At 36.8% G+C, this 15,313-nt stretch overlaps 1 protein-coding gene across 1 annotated transcript in view; it reads left to right on the forward strand.

Annotated features, from left to right (window-relative positions):
• Nucleotides 1–14,631, forward strand: part of LOC309510703 (uncharacterized protein) — a gene marked incomplete at its 3' end in the record, with an annotated part of 52,369 nt that extends 37,738 nt beyond the window's left edge. Inside the window, exons 5-8 of the mRNA XM_082185575.1 lie at nucleotides 13,889–13,960; nucleotides 14,083–14,234; nucleotides 14,382–14,489; nucleotides 14,608–14,631. Coding sequence (XP_082041701.1) covers nucleotides 13,889–13,960; nucleotides 14,083–14,234; nucleotides 14,382–14,489; nucleotides 14,608–14,631 — 356 coding nt within the window. The remainder of the gene's footprint in view (nucleotides 1–13,888; nucleotides 13,961–14,082; nucleotides 14,235–14,381; nucleotides 14,490–14,607) is intronic.
• Between the last annotated feature and the right edge of the window lie 682 nt (nucleotides 14,632–15,313).

A 15,313-nucleotide genomic window follows, 5' to 3' on the forward strand; every position in this document is an offset into this window, starting at 1 on the left:
TTTTACCTGACAAAATAAAGTGTTATATTTGAATTATTCTGCAAAAAAAGTACACCTTTTGTTATGAGTAAGCCGAGAGCGACCGCTTAAGGGTGAAATTGTTCGCACTCCATCCTCTGACTATCTCAGAAATGGCTACGTTTTTTGATTGTGAGCGCACATTCGCGACGTGACATCTCAAAGTGATACCGGGTCCATAATGAAAGAATAATTGAAAATATGGGATACCCAGAATAATCAAAGATCTAAATTAATTCATAATCAATATTTATGATTATTTTCTAATAAGAAACACGATCTAAATTTGATTATCATTTGAAGCTAAAGTAAAATTGAAACTAAATTCTAATAAATAAAGTGAACTTCACTGGAGCGCTGAAAAGACATACACGCATTATACCTTCACCCATACGAAGTTTTGGATTCCTTCGTTGGGCCAATGGGTGGTCTTTACAGGTGATTGTCGTTTGAACCTTTTCTGGATCCGCCATCAAATTGATAAGTTTAATTAGATCGGGTGCTGTGAGAAAAGGCTATAAATCTCAACCTCCAACATCCTCACACTCATAGCTTACTAGCCAAGACTCTTCATGTGTACAGATGTGACGTAATGACGCAAAGACATGCTTGAATTTCCCGTGGAAATCCACCAGTACCACTGGAATTAAAAACATTATTACAGGCTTACCATTTTGAATCGAGCTACGGCAAGCAGATAGTGTTGAACACTGGCTGGTTATGTACTTAATTTTTAACCCCAAAAAGTTATGGACTGCAGCTTTAAACAAAACAAATGCTTTTAAATCATGCAAAATGATGCTAGTCTTGGTAGCCTTATTTGACTGTTGAACATGTCACATTAACCAGGGTTAATATTTGTTCAAGTAGTGCAATTCAACAAGCTTTTTTGTTTCAAAAACACTTATAATATCAGACTTGATATCGAGTCTCTTAAATTTAATGCATTGTGTTGAGTGTTTGATTCAATTAAAAAAGCTAATGAATTAATTAGGGCAATTAAGCTTATGATGCTTTAGATGCTGGGGTAACTTTGCATTTAGTCTTCCAGAACACCCGAAGAGCTGTACGTATATTTAAGTGATATATTCATTACAAAGTTCATTTTACAATAAGATATCATATACAGTACAGTTAATAGCCTACTTGGCAATAAACATGTGCAATACACAACACTTTATACATTTATTTATTTAACACACCATACTTCTTATTTACAATTTCTTGCATTTGTACATACATACCTGTAGATAACGTCCTTTGTCTATTTTTGTATATTGAGTATTATTTTTAAATATTTTTTGTATATTGTTATTTCCTATTTACTTATTCTATTTTTTATTTTATTTTTTGTTATCTGTGTCTTGTCACTGTCATTCTGTTTGTGCTGTAAGCTTCTGTCACCAAAACGAATTCCTCATATGTGTAAACACACCTGGCAATAAAGCTCTTTCTGATGAAGTATTATGTCCATAAAGCTTACAGAACACAAGTTAAAGTTTAAGATTAGTTTATTTAAATAGCACTATTAAAACATTGACAGCTGACCAGTGTGCTTTACAACATTAGAATAAAATATCAGAAAGGCAAAAGTGAAAACAAAGGGAACTATATCAAAGATCAGACATCAGAAAAGACAAAGGAAATAGAAAAATAAAAACTCCCAAATAAATCAAGAGACAATGTATATATACAGTGGTGGTCAGAATTACCAGATCATCAGGAATTACCAGGAAGAGGACGTGTGTCTATATTGTCTTAATGCACGGTGAGGAGGAAAGTTTGAGTGGCCAAAGACTCTCCAAGGATCACAGATGGAGAATTGCAGAGATTATTTGAGTCTTGGGGGTCAGAAAGCCTAAAAAAAATTATCAAACAACCCCTACATCACTACATGTTGTTTGGGAGGGTTTCAAGAAAAATCCTCCTCGCTCATCCAAAAATAAACTCCAGCATATTCAGTTGTCAGACATGACTGGATCTTCAAAAGGGACCGGATTCTGTGGTCAGATGAAATCTAAAAAAGGGCTTTTTGGCAGCAAACCCAGCAGATGTGTTTGGTGCAAACAGGGATAAAAAGTACCCCATGCCTACGGTTAAATATACTGCTGGATCTTATATGTTGTGGGCCTATTTGTTTGCTGGAGGTCCTGGACTTCTTGTTCAAATACATGGTATTATGGATTCTAGCAAATACCAACAGATAAAAAATCAAAACCTGTCTGCCTCTGCTAGAAATCTTATAATGGGCCGTGGTTGGATCTTCCATCAGGACAACGGTCCAAAACAAACATCAAAATCAACACAAAAATGGGTAACTGAGCACAAAATGAAGCTTCTGCAATGACCGTCCCAGTCCCCTAAACTGAACCCTATAGAAGATGAGTGGGGTGAACTGAAGAGAAGAAGCACCAACATGAACTTGTGAATCTGAAGGATCTGGAGAGATTCTGTATGGAGGAATAGTCTCTGATCTCTTGTCAGGTGTTCTCCAAACTCATCAGGCATTATAGAAGAAAACTCAGAAAACTGTTATCTTGGCAAAAGGAGATTGCAAAAAGTATTTAATAACAGGGTGCCAATAATTATGGCCAGCGTGTTTTGGAGAAAAACATTTATTTTATAATGTGATTTACCCCCCACTTTCAATTATTTTACTTCAATGAAAGGTTTGATTTCTGCAAATTTTTTGAATGAAAGATCAATAGGATAAACAATGCAGATTTATTTTTTACAGCCATTTTTTTTATCATATTTACCAGGGGTGCCATTAATTCTGACCACCACTGTATATCATGTATATCATATACACTCAACTAAAGGATTATTAGGAACACCATACTAATACTGTGTTTGACCCCCTTTCGCCTTCAGAACTGCCTTAATTCTACGTAGCATTGATTCAACAAGGTGCTGAAAGCATTCTTTAGAAATGTTGGCCCATATTGACAGGATAGCATCTTGCAGTTGATGGAGATTTGTGGGATGCACATCCAGGGAACGAAGCTCCCGTTCCACCACATCCCAAAGATGCTCTATTGGGTTGAGATCTGGTGACTGTGGGGGCCATTTTAATACAGTGAACTCATTGTCATGTTCAAGAAACCAATTTGAAATGATTCGAGCTTTGTGACATGGTGCATTATCCTGCTGGAAGTAGCCATCAGAGGATGGGTACATGGTGGTCATAAAGGGATGGACATGGTCAGAAACAATGCTCAGGTAGGCCGTGGCATTTAAACGATGCCCAATTGGCACTAAGGGGCCTAAAGTGTGCCAAGAAAACATCCCCCACACCATTACACCACCACCACCAGCCTGCACAGTGGTAACAAGGCATGATGGATCCATGTTCTCATTCTGTTTACGCCAAATTCTGACTCTACCATCTGAATGTCTCAACAGAAATCGAGACTCATCAGACCAGGCAATTTTGGTGAGCTCGTGCAAATTGTAGCCTCTTTTTCCTATTTGTAGTGGAGATGAGTGGTACCCGGTGGGGTCTTCTGCTGTTGTAGCCCATCCGCCTCAAGGTTGTGCGTGTTGTGGCTTCACAAATGCTTTGCTGCATACCTCGGTTGTAACGAGTGGTTATTTCAGTCAAAGTTGCTCTTCTATCAGCTTGAATCAGTCGGCCCATTCTCCTCTGACCTCTAGCATCAACAAGGCAACAGGACTGCCACATACTGGATGTTTTTCCCTTTTCACACCATTCTTTGTAAACCCTAGAAATGGTTGTGCGTGAAAATCCCAGTAACTGAGCAGATTGTGAAATACTCAGACCGGCCCGTCTGGCACCAACAACCATGCCACGCTCAAAATTGCTTAAATCACCTTTCTTTCCCATTCTGACATTCAGTTTGGAGTTCAGGAGATTGTCTTGACCAGGACCACACCCCTAAATGCATTGAAGCAACTGCCATGTGATTGGTTGATTAGATAATTGCATTAATGAGAAATTGAACAGGTGTTCCTGATAATCCTTTAGGTGAGTGTATATCATATATATATATATATATAAAATAACCAACTGAAAACACTTACAATTTAATCATATAGGGACATTAAAAGCAATAGAAAAATAGAAAAATCTGTAATGTAGATGCAGTAAACTGCCTAATGTGAACTAGTAAACTGTTCCAGAGTTTTAGGACCCTCAACAGCAAAGGCACGTTCTCCTCTTTGTTTGACTGAACTCCAGTCATATACTAAGAGTTATATTTCCATGAGATAAGAGTGAATTTTTATTGGCCTGGCCTTACACACAGACAGCAATGACTGTAAATGAATGAATGAATGTTAATGTAAATGTATCAGTTTCTGTGGTTGATTAAAATATCCTGATAGGCCTTTACTTGCCTAACAGTTGAACTTCTGAACTGGACACACAGTCACAACTTAGGGGATCCACAGATATATATATATATCATATATAAAACAGAGGGTTTCTTTCTGGAAGTTGCACATCCTGAATAACCTTCGTGTTCTTCACATCCTGAATTACATTCACAGCAGAAGATGCGTCTGTTTGTCGTCTCGATGCTGCTGGTGTTTGGCTTTCTGTTCATCATGACTGATGTTGTAGATTCATTCACAACATGCAAAGAGTCTTTTTTTAAAGATCAGCCTCCAGTGATTCCTGGCATTCTGGAGAATTCAGTCTCAATGAATCAGAATCGGTACAGAATAATCTGTCAAAAATATATCAACAATTACAGATTTGCAACTCTCTACGACACAACAAATAAGATCCCGATATTCTCAGCTTACAAATATACTGGGAATGCAGTGAAACGACCTAAAAGTGCTAAATGGAGGACAGAGCCACAGGTGAGGTTGCAATTTACTATTTTTTTTCTTTTCTTTTTTTCAGTTATGTTTTAGTCCATTAATATAATCCATTATTGTCTCTTTTTTTCTTTGTCAATTATCTGTTCTGTAGCTTGAAGATTCAGAACAGGCCGTGGACGGAGACTATAAGATCAACAAAATGAATGTGAATCGTGGACACTTGTTTTCCTGCTGTCATGCAGCTGATCAAGACACTGTCGAAGCTACATTCACACTGACCAATGCTGTGCCGCAGTACATAACCTTTAACGGTGGGAGCTGGAGCCGCATGGAGCAAACAGTTAGAGGGATCATGAATTCTCACTGCAGTGATGAAAATATTCCTGGGAAGATCTTAGCCTATGTGTTGACAGGAGCTGTGCCGAACACTAAAACACCACCACAACACACTAAAAAAAAAAGGTTCTTCAGCGGTTCTTCAGGGGTTCTTTGCGGTGGTTAAGGTGCTATATAGCACCACTACCATTTAAAGAACCTGTTAAGCCCAGTTTGGTTCTTCAGCGGTTCTTTGGGGTGGTTAAGGTGCTATATGGCACCTCTTATGGTTCTACATAGCACCATTTGACAAAGGTAGGTGCTATATGGCACTTAAAGTGGTTCCCCTATGATTACAAGCCAATGAACCACTTTTAGTGCTATTTAGCACCATTTTTGTTTAGAGTGAACATTTATTGAATAACAGAGTCAACATTCCCTCACACATGTGGACAGTGTTCTGCTGCTATAACAGTACGAGCAAAAAATATGTGTCTCAAGCTCACTGGGCTGAAAACATAGATGAGGACATAAAGGAAAAGAAATCTATCAGTGTAAAGACCCTGAAGGATTTACAGGACTTTCTGAAGAGCAAATATAATAAAGAAATCTCACTGTTTAACGGTGACTGTTTGGATCTTTTAAAAGCAGATGTAAGTCCACCTCCAGAAGCAGAGGCTTGTGATGAGCCAGATAAGGAATAATCATAATGGTCCACCATTAAAATTTACCAGCAGCATTTTGGGCCAGGATATGTGGCTAGTTTGTCTAAATGTAGAGTTGGTATGAAATGAAAAGAGTATAACATATTTCTGTTATTAACTCTGACCCTGTTGTTTCTTTGACAACTTCAAAGCCATTCAAATAAATGCTTTCAAATCATGCAAAATTAAATAATACTTGTGTCTACAGCTTTATTTATGTGTTGAACATGTCACATCAACCGTCTCAGTGTTTTTGGGATAATCTAGAAATAGAAATATTGGCAATTATTTGCAAAAGACACAGATCAGGTCACAAAAGAACACTAGGGCTTAGGACAATTCTAAGAAGTGACTCCAAATGCCACAAGATATATGTTGCAGTGCTTGTAGTGGTGTGAAGGAACTCACACATCCACAGTCTGTGGATTCACAAGTTTAGATGTGTGAACATCAGTGTTAAAGACCATCATCTTGGCTGCTAAACTATTTGAGAACAGAGGCTGACTGAACTGCAATACTTTTTGTGGAACTAAAGTTTGCTTTAAAAAAGCATTTACATTTCTACAACCACTTCAGTTTTATCTGTCAAAAATATAGTTCCAAAGAAAAAGACTCCAAAAATGAAGGTTCAAGATATACGTTTGCAACTCTCTATGACACAAGAAGTATTATCCCTGTTTTCCAAACTTACAAATATACTAGGGAAGAAAAACAATTCAAAAGACCAAGAATTCCATAGATGGTTGAGGCTCAGGTGATGATTTTCAAGCTGTACTTGATATTTTATTCTTAGTTTTAATGAAATAGCCTACACTGGTCAGCAGAAATAAACCAGTTTCCCCGGTAACCTCTGTACACCAAACAACAACAGGTCTCGAAATAACCAATAACCCCGGTAACCTCTGTACACAAAACAACAAGTCTCGAAAGATTTCTCTCACTTCACGATAGTTTGCCAACATACAAGCTAGCTAGTAGCTATAGTAGGCTAGTTAGTCCTAAAATGTACAACATGCTATGGTACGGTTCAATTTTTTTATTGCATTTTTTAACACAACGTTGTGTTTTTCATGAACCACATTTCTGTTAAAACAACCCAGCATTTTTTTTAGTGTAACTATAAGATTTGTGTGCTATAGCTAAAGGAATACTGTAAATGTAATGTGCGCTACTCTTTTGAGGCCATATTATAGGTTTGTGTGAAAAACAGAATGGAATTAAATCACTAATAATCTGATAATTTAGCATTTTTAGACCAATTTTTGCATGTTCTGTCACTTTGTATTTCTCTGTTTTTTTCTCCACAATACTTCCCTAATTAAATGTCTTCTATCTGCTTTATTGAAGGCTCTAGTATGATACATTGCTTGTGAAGTTCATAATTTGTAAGTTACTTTAATGATAAAAGAGTGTAATAAATGAATAAATGTTATGATATTTTATTACTGCATCTAGTCTGATATTGGTTTGATTGTGTGAGACGTCTGAAGGGATGAAAACAGGGAAAAGTCTTGTAGAAACATAAAGAACAACGCAGCAGTAATATATCTGTCCGTAGTCTTTATATACCATTACACTGATGATGGCTTATCCTGAAACGAGTCTGTGTGGACATGGTATAAATAAATATATGAGATATAACTAGAGAGTGCGGTTTTTCATCTTTATTAGTGAATAATGACCAGCATCAAGCTTTAAAAATGGATACAAATGTATCACAGAATGATCCTATGCAACATGGGTCATGTATGAACTTATACACTATAGGCTACATATACTGAAGTGCAATATTGTCCAATCCAAATGTGACACAATGTGGCTTGAAATTATGTTGACATTTATTTTAAAAGGTTTCAAAATCTGCTGCAGCAAAATCTAAATGCCAACAATATGAGATTTTATGCTTAATGTTTGGGGTTGTAAATCAATAGTAATCAGCCTCATTCTTCACTTTTGGAGAACACAAACATATAATTATACCTTATTTTTTAGAGGTAGTCAAACATTAGTTGCCCAATTTGTTAGTCAGACTCATAACTTCATTACTTCCAGTCTGTATTAATAAGGATGACACTGTATGTGACTTCCTTATTCTGAACAAACTCGAGCAGCACTGAAGTCTCAGCGGACACGTCTTCTGTCAGGCTCATGAAATGGATTCAATCTATGAAAATTCTGATTTCATACTTTCACCAGTTGCTTCGGGTGAAAACTGCTCTCGACACAATGGTAAGGGTGGAATGTTTTCAGTATGCATTTGTTTCTATTTCAATGCCTGGAGGAACCTTTTGGGTTTCTTCACTTTGCCACACCAGCGGAACCGTCTGTAGATCCTCTAGGCACCCTTTAAAAAGGGGTGGTTGTCTGAGGAACCACACAGGTTTCCAGAGGAACTCTTATATAAGGCACTGTGTGGAACAGTTTTGGGTGCCTCCAGGAACCAAAAATGTTGTTACTATGGTTACTATTGACTTCTATTATAATTAACAAACTGAACCAAATACAAAATAAAAATTGTTTATTACATATTTTAGATCCATTTTAATACATAGCCTACACTTCCATGCACTTGGGGAAAAAAAGCTAGTAATAGATTAATATCAATGAGTACACACAACAAATTAGTATAATACATAAGCAACATGAATAATCAACCATGTTTATACTACAGGGCCGTTGAATGCTTGAATCTGATTGGTTGACGAACGTTCTAAGGTGTGCATTATTTTCAGGGAAACGCACGGCTAAAGTAGTTCCAGGCAGGTCTTGACCGCATTACAGTTCCATATCACTTCGCGTAGTCAACTGTAATAACGGAAAATAGGATACAATTCATAACAAGAAAAAGCATTTCGCCCCATGCGCTTGATCTGCAATGTTCAATGTCTAGCTTCACAATCAATAGAAACATGCAGTTTAATTTGAATAAATAAACTATAAAGTCCTATCTATAATCAATAGAAAATTAAACTGAATATAGGCTAAATAAATGGATAGTCCTGCAGCACGGATTTTTATTGCAGATAATTTAACAAATAAATAATTATTGATAGGCCTACTTGTTAAAAGGGCTTTGGGTTTCATTTATTTGGCTAGTCTACTGTCATCTGTCAATAATAGAAAAAAAAAAAAGAATTAACGAATTAATTAAAACGAATTGAATTAATTAATTAATTATAATATTGACGCACATGCTTTTCTGTCTCATTATTGCAACATCTCTCTCTAATAACTGCATTAATAACTGCATAAAGCCGGGAACACACTTTAAGGCCGGTTGTGAATGTAATTTGATACTTATGACTGATCGTGCCCAAACGCGTGTTCAGCGCGTTCAGTCTGTGTTCAAAGTCGGTGTTTAAAATCTGCTGCAGTCGATTAAAACAGTCAGAGAATGTGTCAGCGAGTCGTGTGTCCCCATACCAGCATTAGTCTGCTATCAGTGGCTCAAACCTCCGTTACTAACTCTGAAATGACGTTTTGGAATTAGCAACGGAGGCATGGGATTAGATGCGTAAGAAACCCATCTCTTCCGTGAGCACTTAACCTTATAAAAAAAAAATACTCTGAATAATACCTGAACTTCGTATTTTGAGCACTTCTTGCGTTGTTGTTGTTTTTGCCTCTTTATGATGACTCGCTGAATTTTTGTCCTAATTTGTAAGTCGCTTTGGATAAAGGCGTCTGCTAAATGACTAAATGTAAATGTAAATGTAAATTAGTCCTACATACAAGAGCGTTTTAATGACAAAAACTTTACAAACGTATTGAAATACATAATCTGAACAATGTTTCGAGGTGTGGTAACTGTAGTATAAGCGGAATAATTGACTTCAGGCCGTTGAATTATTAGAAAAATAATGCACACCCGAGGTGTAACGGCCACTCCGCTTCGCGTCGTGACCGCATTACCACCTCGGGTGTGCATTATTTTTCTAATAATTCAACGGCCTGTCGTCAATTATTCCTTACATGTGCATCTTCACTTAACTTAAGTTTTGTTAAAATTTGTTAAGTCTGACATCACTGTTTCCAAATCCAAACAGTGCTAATATACACTCATTGTGCTATAATATTCCTGAAAATTATGATCCTAACTTTTATCTCTATACCGAAATCTTGGTATAGTTGATATAGATAAATTTTGAATCATAAAATATTGAAGTCTGGGATGCCGTGAGACTGGAGACTGTAATGTACACTATGGCTTTTGAAAAGCTTAAATGTGTGATTTGAATCAACAGTGCTATTAAATGGTTGTTGAGTATTCTCATGAAACAAGATAGAGGAAGTAGAAATAGAGGCTTCGACCCGGAAACAGTATTCCTTATGTCACAAGAAGCAGAAAACTATTCCATTATAACAGAGTTAAGGTGCAGTAAAATTGTTCTGTGAATGTTCACTGGTGAATTCCAGTCATTTCCATAAGAATTCACACGATCAACAATTTTGTGTGTGGTCAAAAATGTCACTAAGGGACCAAGTTGGACACTGGAATTTGCTAGATTTGACCAACAGAAAGCTGTGCGAAAGTGACTCCTATGAGAGCTGTGCTTCACACATTACATCGCTACTGAGTGCTGACAATGATCAATAGACCTTTTTGCCTGTGTAATTTCACGAAATTCACAAATGTGACGCACCTTTACTCGCTGCAACATAAAATGCAATCAATAATAATGTGAGGGATCATGATCAAGGGACATGTGAGGTACTTAACGAGTTAGAAAAGTGAAAAGGTGCATCAGCTTCATTTTCCGTTAGGTTTTCCTCTTTTCTGGTGGATGGTTCAGGCACTTCAGTGATTTTCGGGTCTAATGAATTTTCGGGTCTCTTTCATATAATTTTTCATGTGACGAGTTTGACAGTATATTGTATGATTCTTTGGCTAGCAGTTGTGGAAAAGACATAACGAGAAAGATTACATGTCGCCTATGTGAACATTATTTCCCATAAACATTATTAGATCCATCGGCATGACGACAAGTTCCATGATTCCGCTTATTCACTGCGTCATCAATCTACGCCTTTGTTATTGTAAGAGGTTAGCGTCCCCTAGCGGTGAAAAACATTACATATTGTAGCTTTAATGATGTAAGGAACAACAATAGAAGATTAAAACATATGATTTATTGAATTATATGACGATAACTTTGTATTTTCATTTGCTCCCTCTGCTAAAAGTACTGAGAATTGTAGTTGTTTTAGTTATGATTACATTATTAAATGTCACTGGTAAACTGGTAAAACATTTTAAAGCATCAAAGGAATTGTCTCGCCTAATAAAAGCATAATCATAAGCAGTTTGTTCAATAACAGCGATTATGTGAAGAGCTCTTTCAATGGGACAGTTAGTAACAATTTGATAATGAAAGTTCAAAACTGAAAGTTGCTGTTTTTAAAGACTTTCATACTCAATTGGGAACTCACGTGTGTCAAAAACCAGCTGTCAGTCACTGATTCCAAAAACTGTACATAATAAAAGGTACAGTATGTCATTGCATTCAGGAGCATGGAATATTGTTGACAATAGTAATTGCGTGGAATATTGTTGACAATAGTAATAGCATGAAATTTCAACAATCGCTGAGAGAGAATTAACTCCTCAACCAATGGGCTTCAACAACCTTTGTACAACCATATGAAAGAAATAAAGCCAAACTGGTTTGTAATAAGTGAATATGGTAATGCTGTTTTTGGAGTTGTTTAATCATCCTCTGATGAGATATAGATTTTATATGCAGTTGCTTTCATCTAAGGCCGTGTGGTTGTAAGACAGTTGTAGTTGTGTTTCTACTCATCTCTTCCCTTTTTTCTATTCTTGTTGTTCCTCTTATCTTCAGTGATTCTGTTTGTTAACTGCAGGTGTCATAACTAATGCTCAATCATCACTTTTGTGAATCTTCTGAAACTGCAACATTGCTTCAGAGTTACTTTTACTCTCTAGATTGGGACCATATGAAAACTGAGCAGTGTCTGTTTAACACTGAACATTTTTACTGTGCCAGTAAACATGTAACCAGCAACATGTGTTTTCTTTATTAAATAATTTATTCAGTTAGTTAGGAAAATTGTCGTGATCGTTATTTAACTATGAACACAAAATAAGAAACGTGATATGTAACATACCAGCACACCAGCATCCCAAGCTGGACCCAGTGTGTAAAACATACCTTATGCTGGTGACCATGCTGGAATTTGTAGCAGGGAAGGTCATGGGTTGAAAAAGTAAACATGAATGCAATGCAAGTTGCTTTGGATAAAAGCATCTGCCAAAAGTATAAATAAACATGTTTTTAGATATATTGCATAAAGCAGGGGTGTTAAACTCAGTTCCTGGAGGGCCACAATCCACAGCTTCAACCTTAATTAAAACACACCTGATCAAGCTAATCAAGTCCTTCAGGCTTATTTGAAAACTACAGGAATGTGGCCCCACATGGCTATTTTGAAAAACGGAGACATTTCCCTTCGTTTGTGCCCTTCGTTTACATGCAAACGGAGAATTCGCCTCTGAAAACGATTCTTTCTAAAAACTCCGGCCAGAGTGGAGATTTTGGAATACTTCGTTTGCACGTAAACTGAGAAAAACTGAGTTTTAGGCAGCGACGTCACAGAATGTGACTATTTTCGGGATTCTGATTGGCTAACGTGGTCTTGAGCTTCTCGTTACACTGCCACCTACGAGTTTGGCATGCTCTTGACAGCATATACACGGGTTCGTGTGCACGATGTTATTTTTGAAAACGAAGAGGGGTGAAATGTCCATTTATGAAAATAGCCATCCACGTGTAAACGTAGCCTGAGTTGAAACTAAAGTTTGCAGGACTGCGGCCCTCCAGGAACTTTTGCACCCCTGGCCTAAAGCAACTGTGATGTGTGAACTGGTGTGAAGTTTACCATTTAACTTCCTGTGAGCCGACTAGAAGTGTTTCAAGTGCTCATGTTATGATATTTTAAAGGTTTCTCGTTTTGTTTTGGATTCTCCGTAACAGGATTTGAGACTGAATTGCTGACGACTCCTTTCGGCAGTTCATAATCAAATAAATCTTTAGGAGACAATAACTTTTTTTGTCATGAGCGTTGGTCTTTAAAACTTTGCAAACCTTTTACATTCATAAGCTATATACACATGCACTGCATTAAAGGTAATATTCACATTTTGTCTTACGTTTATATCCACATGTTCTATTCCATTTTCTCTTATCTTTTCAGTAACAATGGTCACAATAAAATCACACTGGCAAACATTCAGACCATTCAGAGTCAACTATGATGAAAAAAGATTTTAACTGAAACTTTAAACCCTTCTCAGGAGTCATCTGTAATTTCAGGAATAGTTCCAGACGGCAATGCTGGACTGATTCAAGGAATCAGAAATAAATATAAAATATTTTCTTTATCTCATCAAATTTTAACCCCAGGTAACTCCACTGAAGAGAGAGAGAGAGAGGTCACTTCTCCTAAGTGGACTAAAGTTCTTCTGATTGTTCTGGGTTTCTCTCTTGTGTTTGCTCTCGGAGGTCTCTGCACTCTCTGGGTGATTTGTAAGTATAACTGATACTAGATCTTTGCTCTGTTCAGGGTTGTATTGACTGAGTTACTGTATGCAATTCTATACTTCACTTAACACATATAGCATCATTAGAACACACAATTTTTTGTAGCTTTTTATTTGTGAAATCATACTTCTCAGCAAAGATGTTTTATAAGGCAAGTGTTGTCAAACAAATCTCCATATTGAATGTGTAAACTGACATTAATTAAGCCTGAAGACTTCATTTACAAACTCCATTCAAACTTGTTTTGTAGATCTTGACATGATGTGGACTTTCATCAAAAACATATTTTCCTCTGCTGCTTTTGTCTTTAATCAGATAATCATAAGCTTGCTGATTTCGAATCACTGAATGAGCTGCACATCATCAACAGCAGAGGTGAGGAAACTGTATTTCATAAACGGTAGAGCACAGACATGTTTCATTAACAGTGTTGAGTGTTTATTGAACTCACCATGTGAGAAACATTATCTGCTTGTTCTCCTGTTGTCTTTTCACCAGCCATGAAGAAAGAGTTTAATGATCTTACAGCCAGATACGACACACTGAGAGAACGGCTGTCCTTGTACGATGGTGAGTGTCAGTTTACAAGCTTAGTGTGACACAAAGTGTGAATATTTCTGAACATGGAACCAGTTTGATTAACTTTATCTAAATAATGGAAGGTTTAATCACACTTTATTCATCTTTCACAGCTCAGTCTTGTAATATCTCTGTGAATGGACGGTTAGCTTGTCGTGGAAAGCTGTATTTATTCAGCTCTGATAAACTGAACTGGAGAAACAGTCGAGATGTCTTTGTTTCAAAAGGAGCCGATCTGGTGACCATAACCAGCACATCAGAACAGGCAAGCCAGATCAATTAGAAATGAATATGTTTTGATCACACAAATAAAACAAAGCTTTAAAAGGGTTTCTATTAACCTATAATTTACCTTCACATTTACCAAAAACACTTATTTTACACTATCACTCATGTACATTTTCTCCATTAGGATTTTCTGGTCTCTAAAATTAACGAGACGCACTGGATTGGTCTCAATGATCTGGACACTGAAGGACACTGGGTTTGGGTGAATAACCAAACTCTCAATGACACCAGAGTACAGTAAGAAATCTGCATGTGTTATCATGTCTAGGAATGTTAATCAATATACAAATATACAGCTGTTTTCTATAAATATTATTGCAAGTGTATTATTGCTTGTTTGTCTCTTAAAGGTTCTGGGCGTCGTCACAACCTAATAACCGGAGACAATATGATCCGTCTGGAGAGAATTGCGTTGCTCTGGGAGATTTGAATACCAACTTAGACTCTTGGTATGATGCTTCTGGTAGTATACTGAACAAATTTATCTGTGAAAGGGAATATTAATATTCCTCCATCAGTGGCACTGCATGTTATTAAAGAGGTGTAGCATGTAAATGCACAGAAAAATTGATTGTTCGCAAATTTCAGTTTTTTTTTTTTTTTTTTGTGTGTGTGATTGTGCCTGATTTTGTCCAAAAATATTGTTCATGAAACTGTGCTGCGGTCAGCAGGTGGAAGCCTTGCAGCTCTTCTTGGAATAAAAAGTTTTTCTTGGAATAACCAAGTGCTTATGTAGCCTACAAATAAGAGTGTATATGGACAATATCTCTTTTGTTTATGTATCTAAAATAACTGCAAAAAAAGAACAAAAATATTTGAAGTTTAAAGGGTTAGTTCATCCAAAAAATGTAATTCTGTCAATGAGATTCATTCACGTTTGAGCTTCAGCAAGAACCAATGAGGTTCATTCTCGTGTTACGCAGCACGTTTGAGCTTCAGCAAGAACCAATGAGGTTCATTCTCGTGTTACGCAGCACGTTTGAGCTTCTGTAAGAAACAGGAATTTCTGAAGACAATTTAACGACAGGTGTGACGCTGTCACGATCCCAGTTCTGT

Source organism: Leuciscus leuciscus (genome assembly GCF_965113295.1).
Source record: "Leuciscus leuciscus genome assembly, chromosome: 12".
Classification (NCBI taxonomy): Eukaryota; Metazoa; Chordata; class Actinopteri; order Cypriniformes; family Leuciscidae; genus Leuciscus; species Leuciscus leuciscus.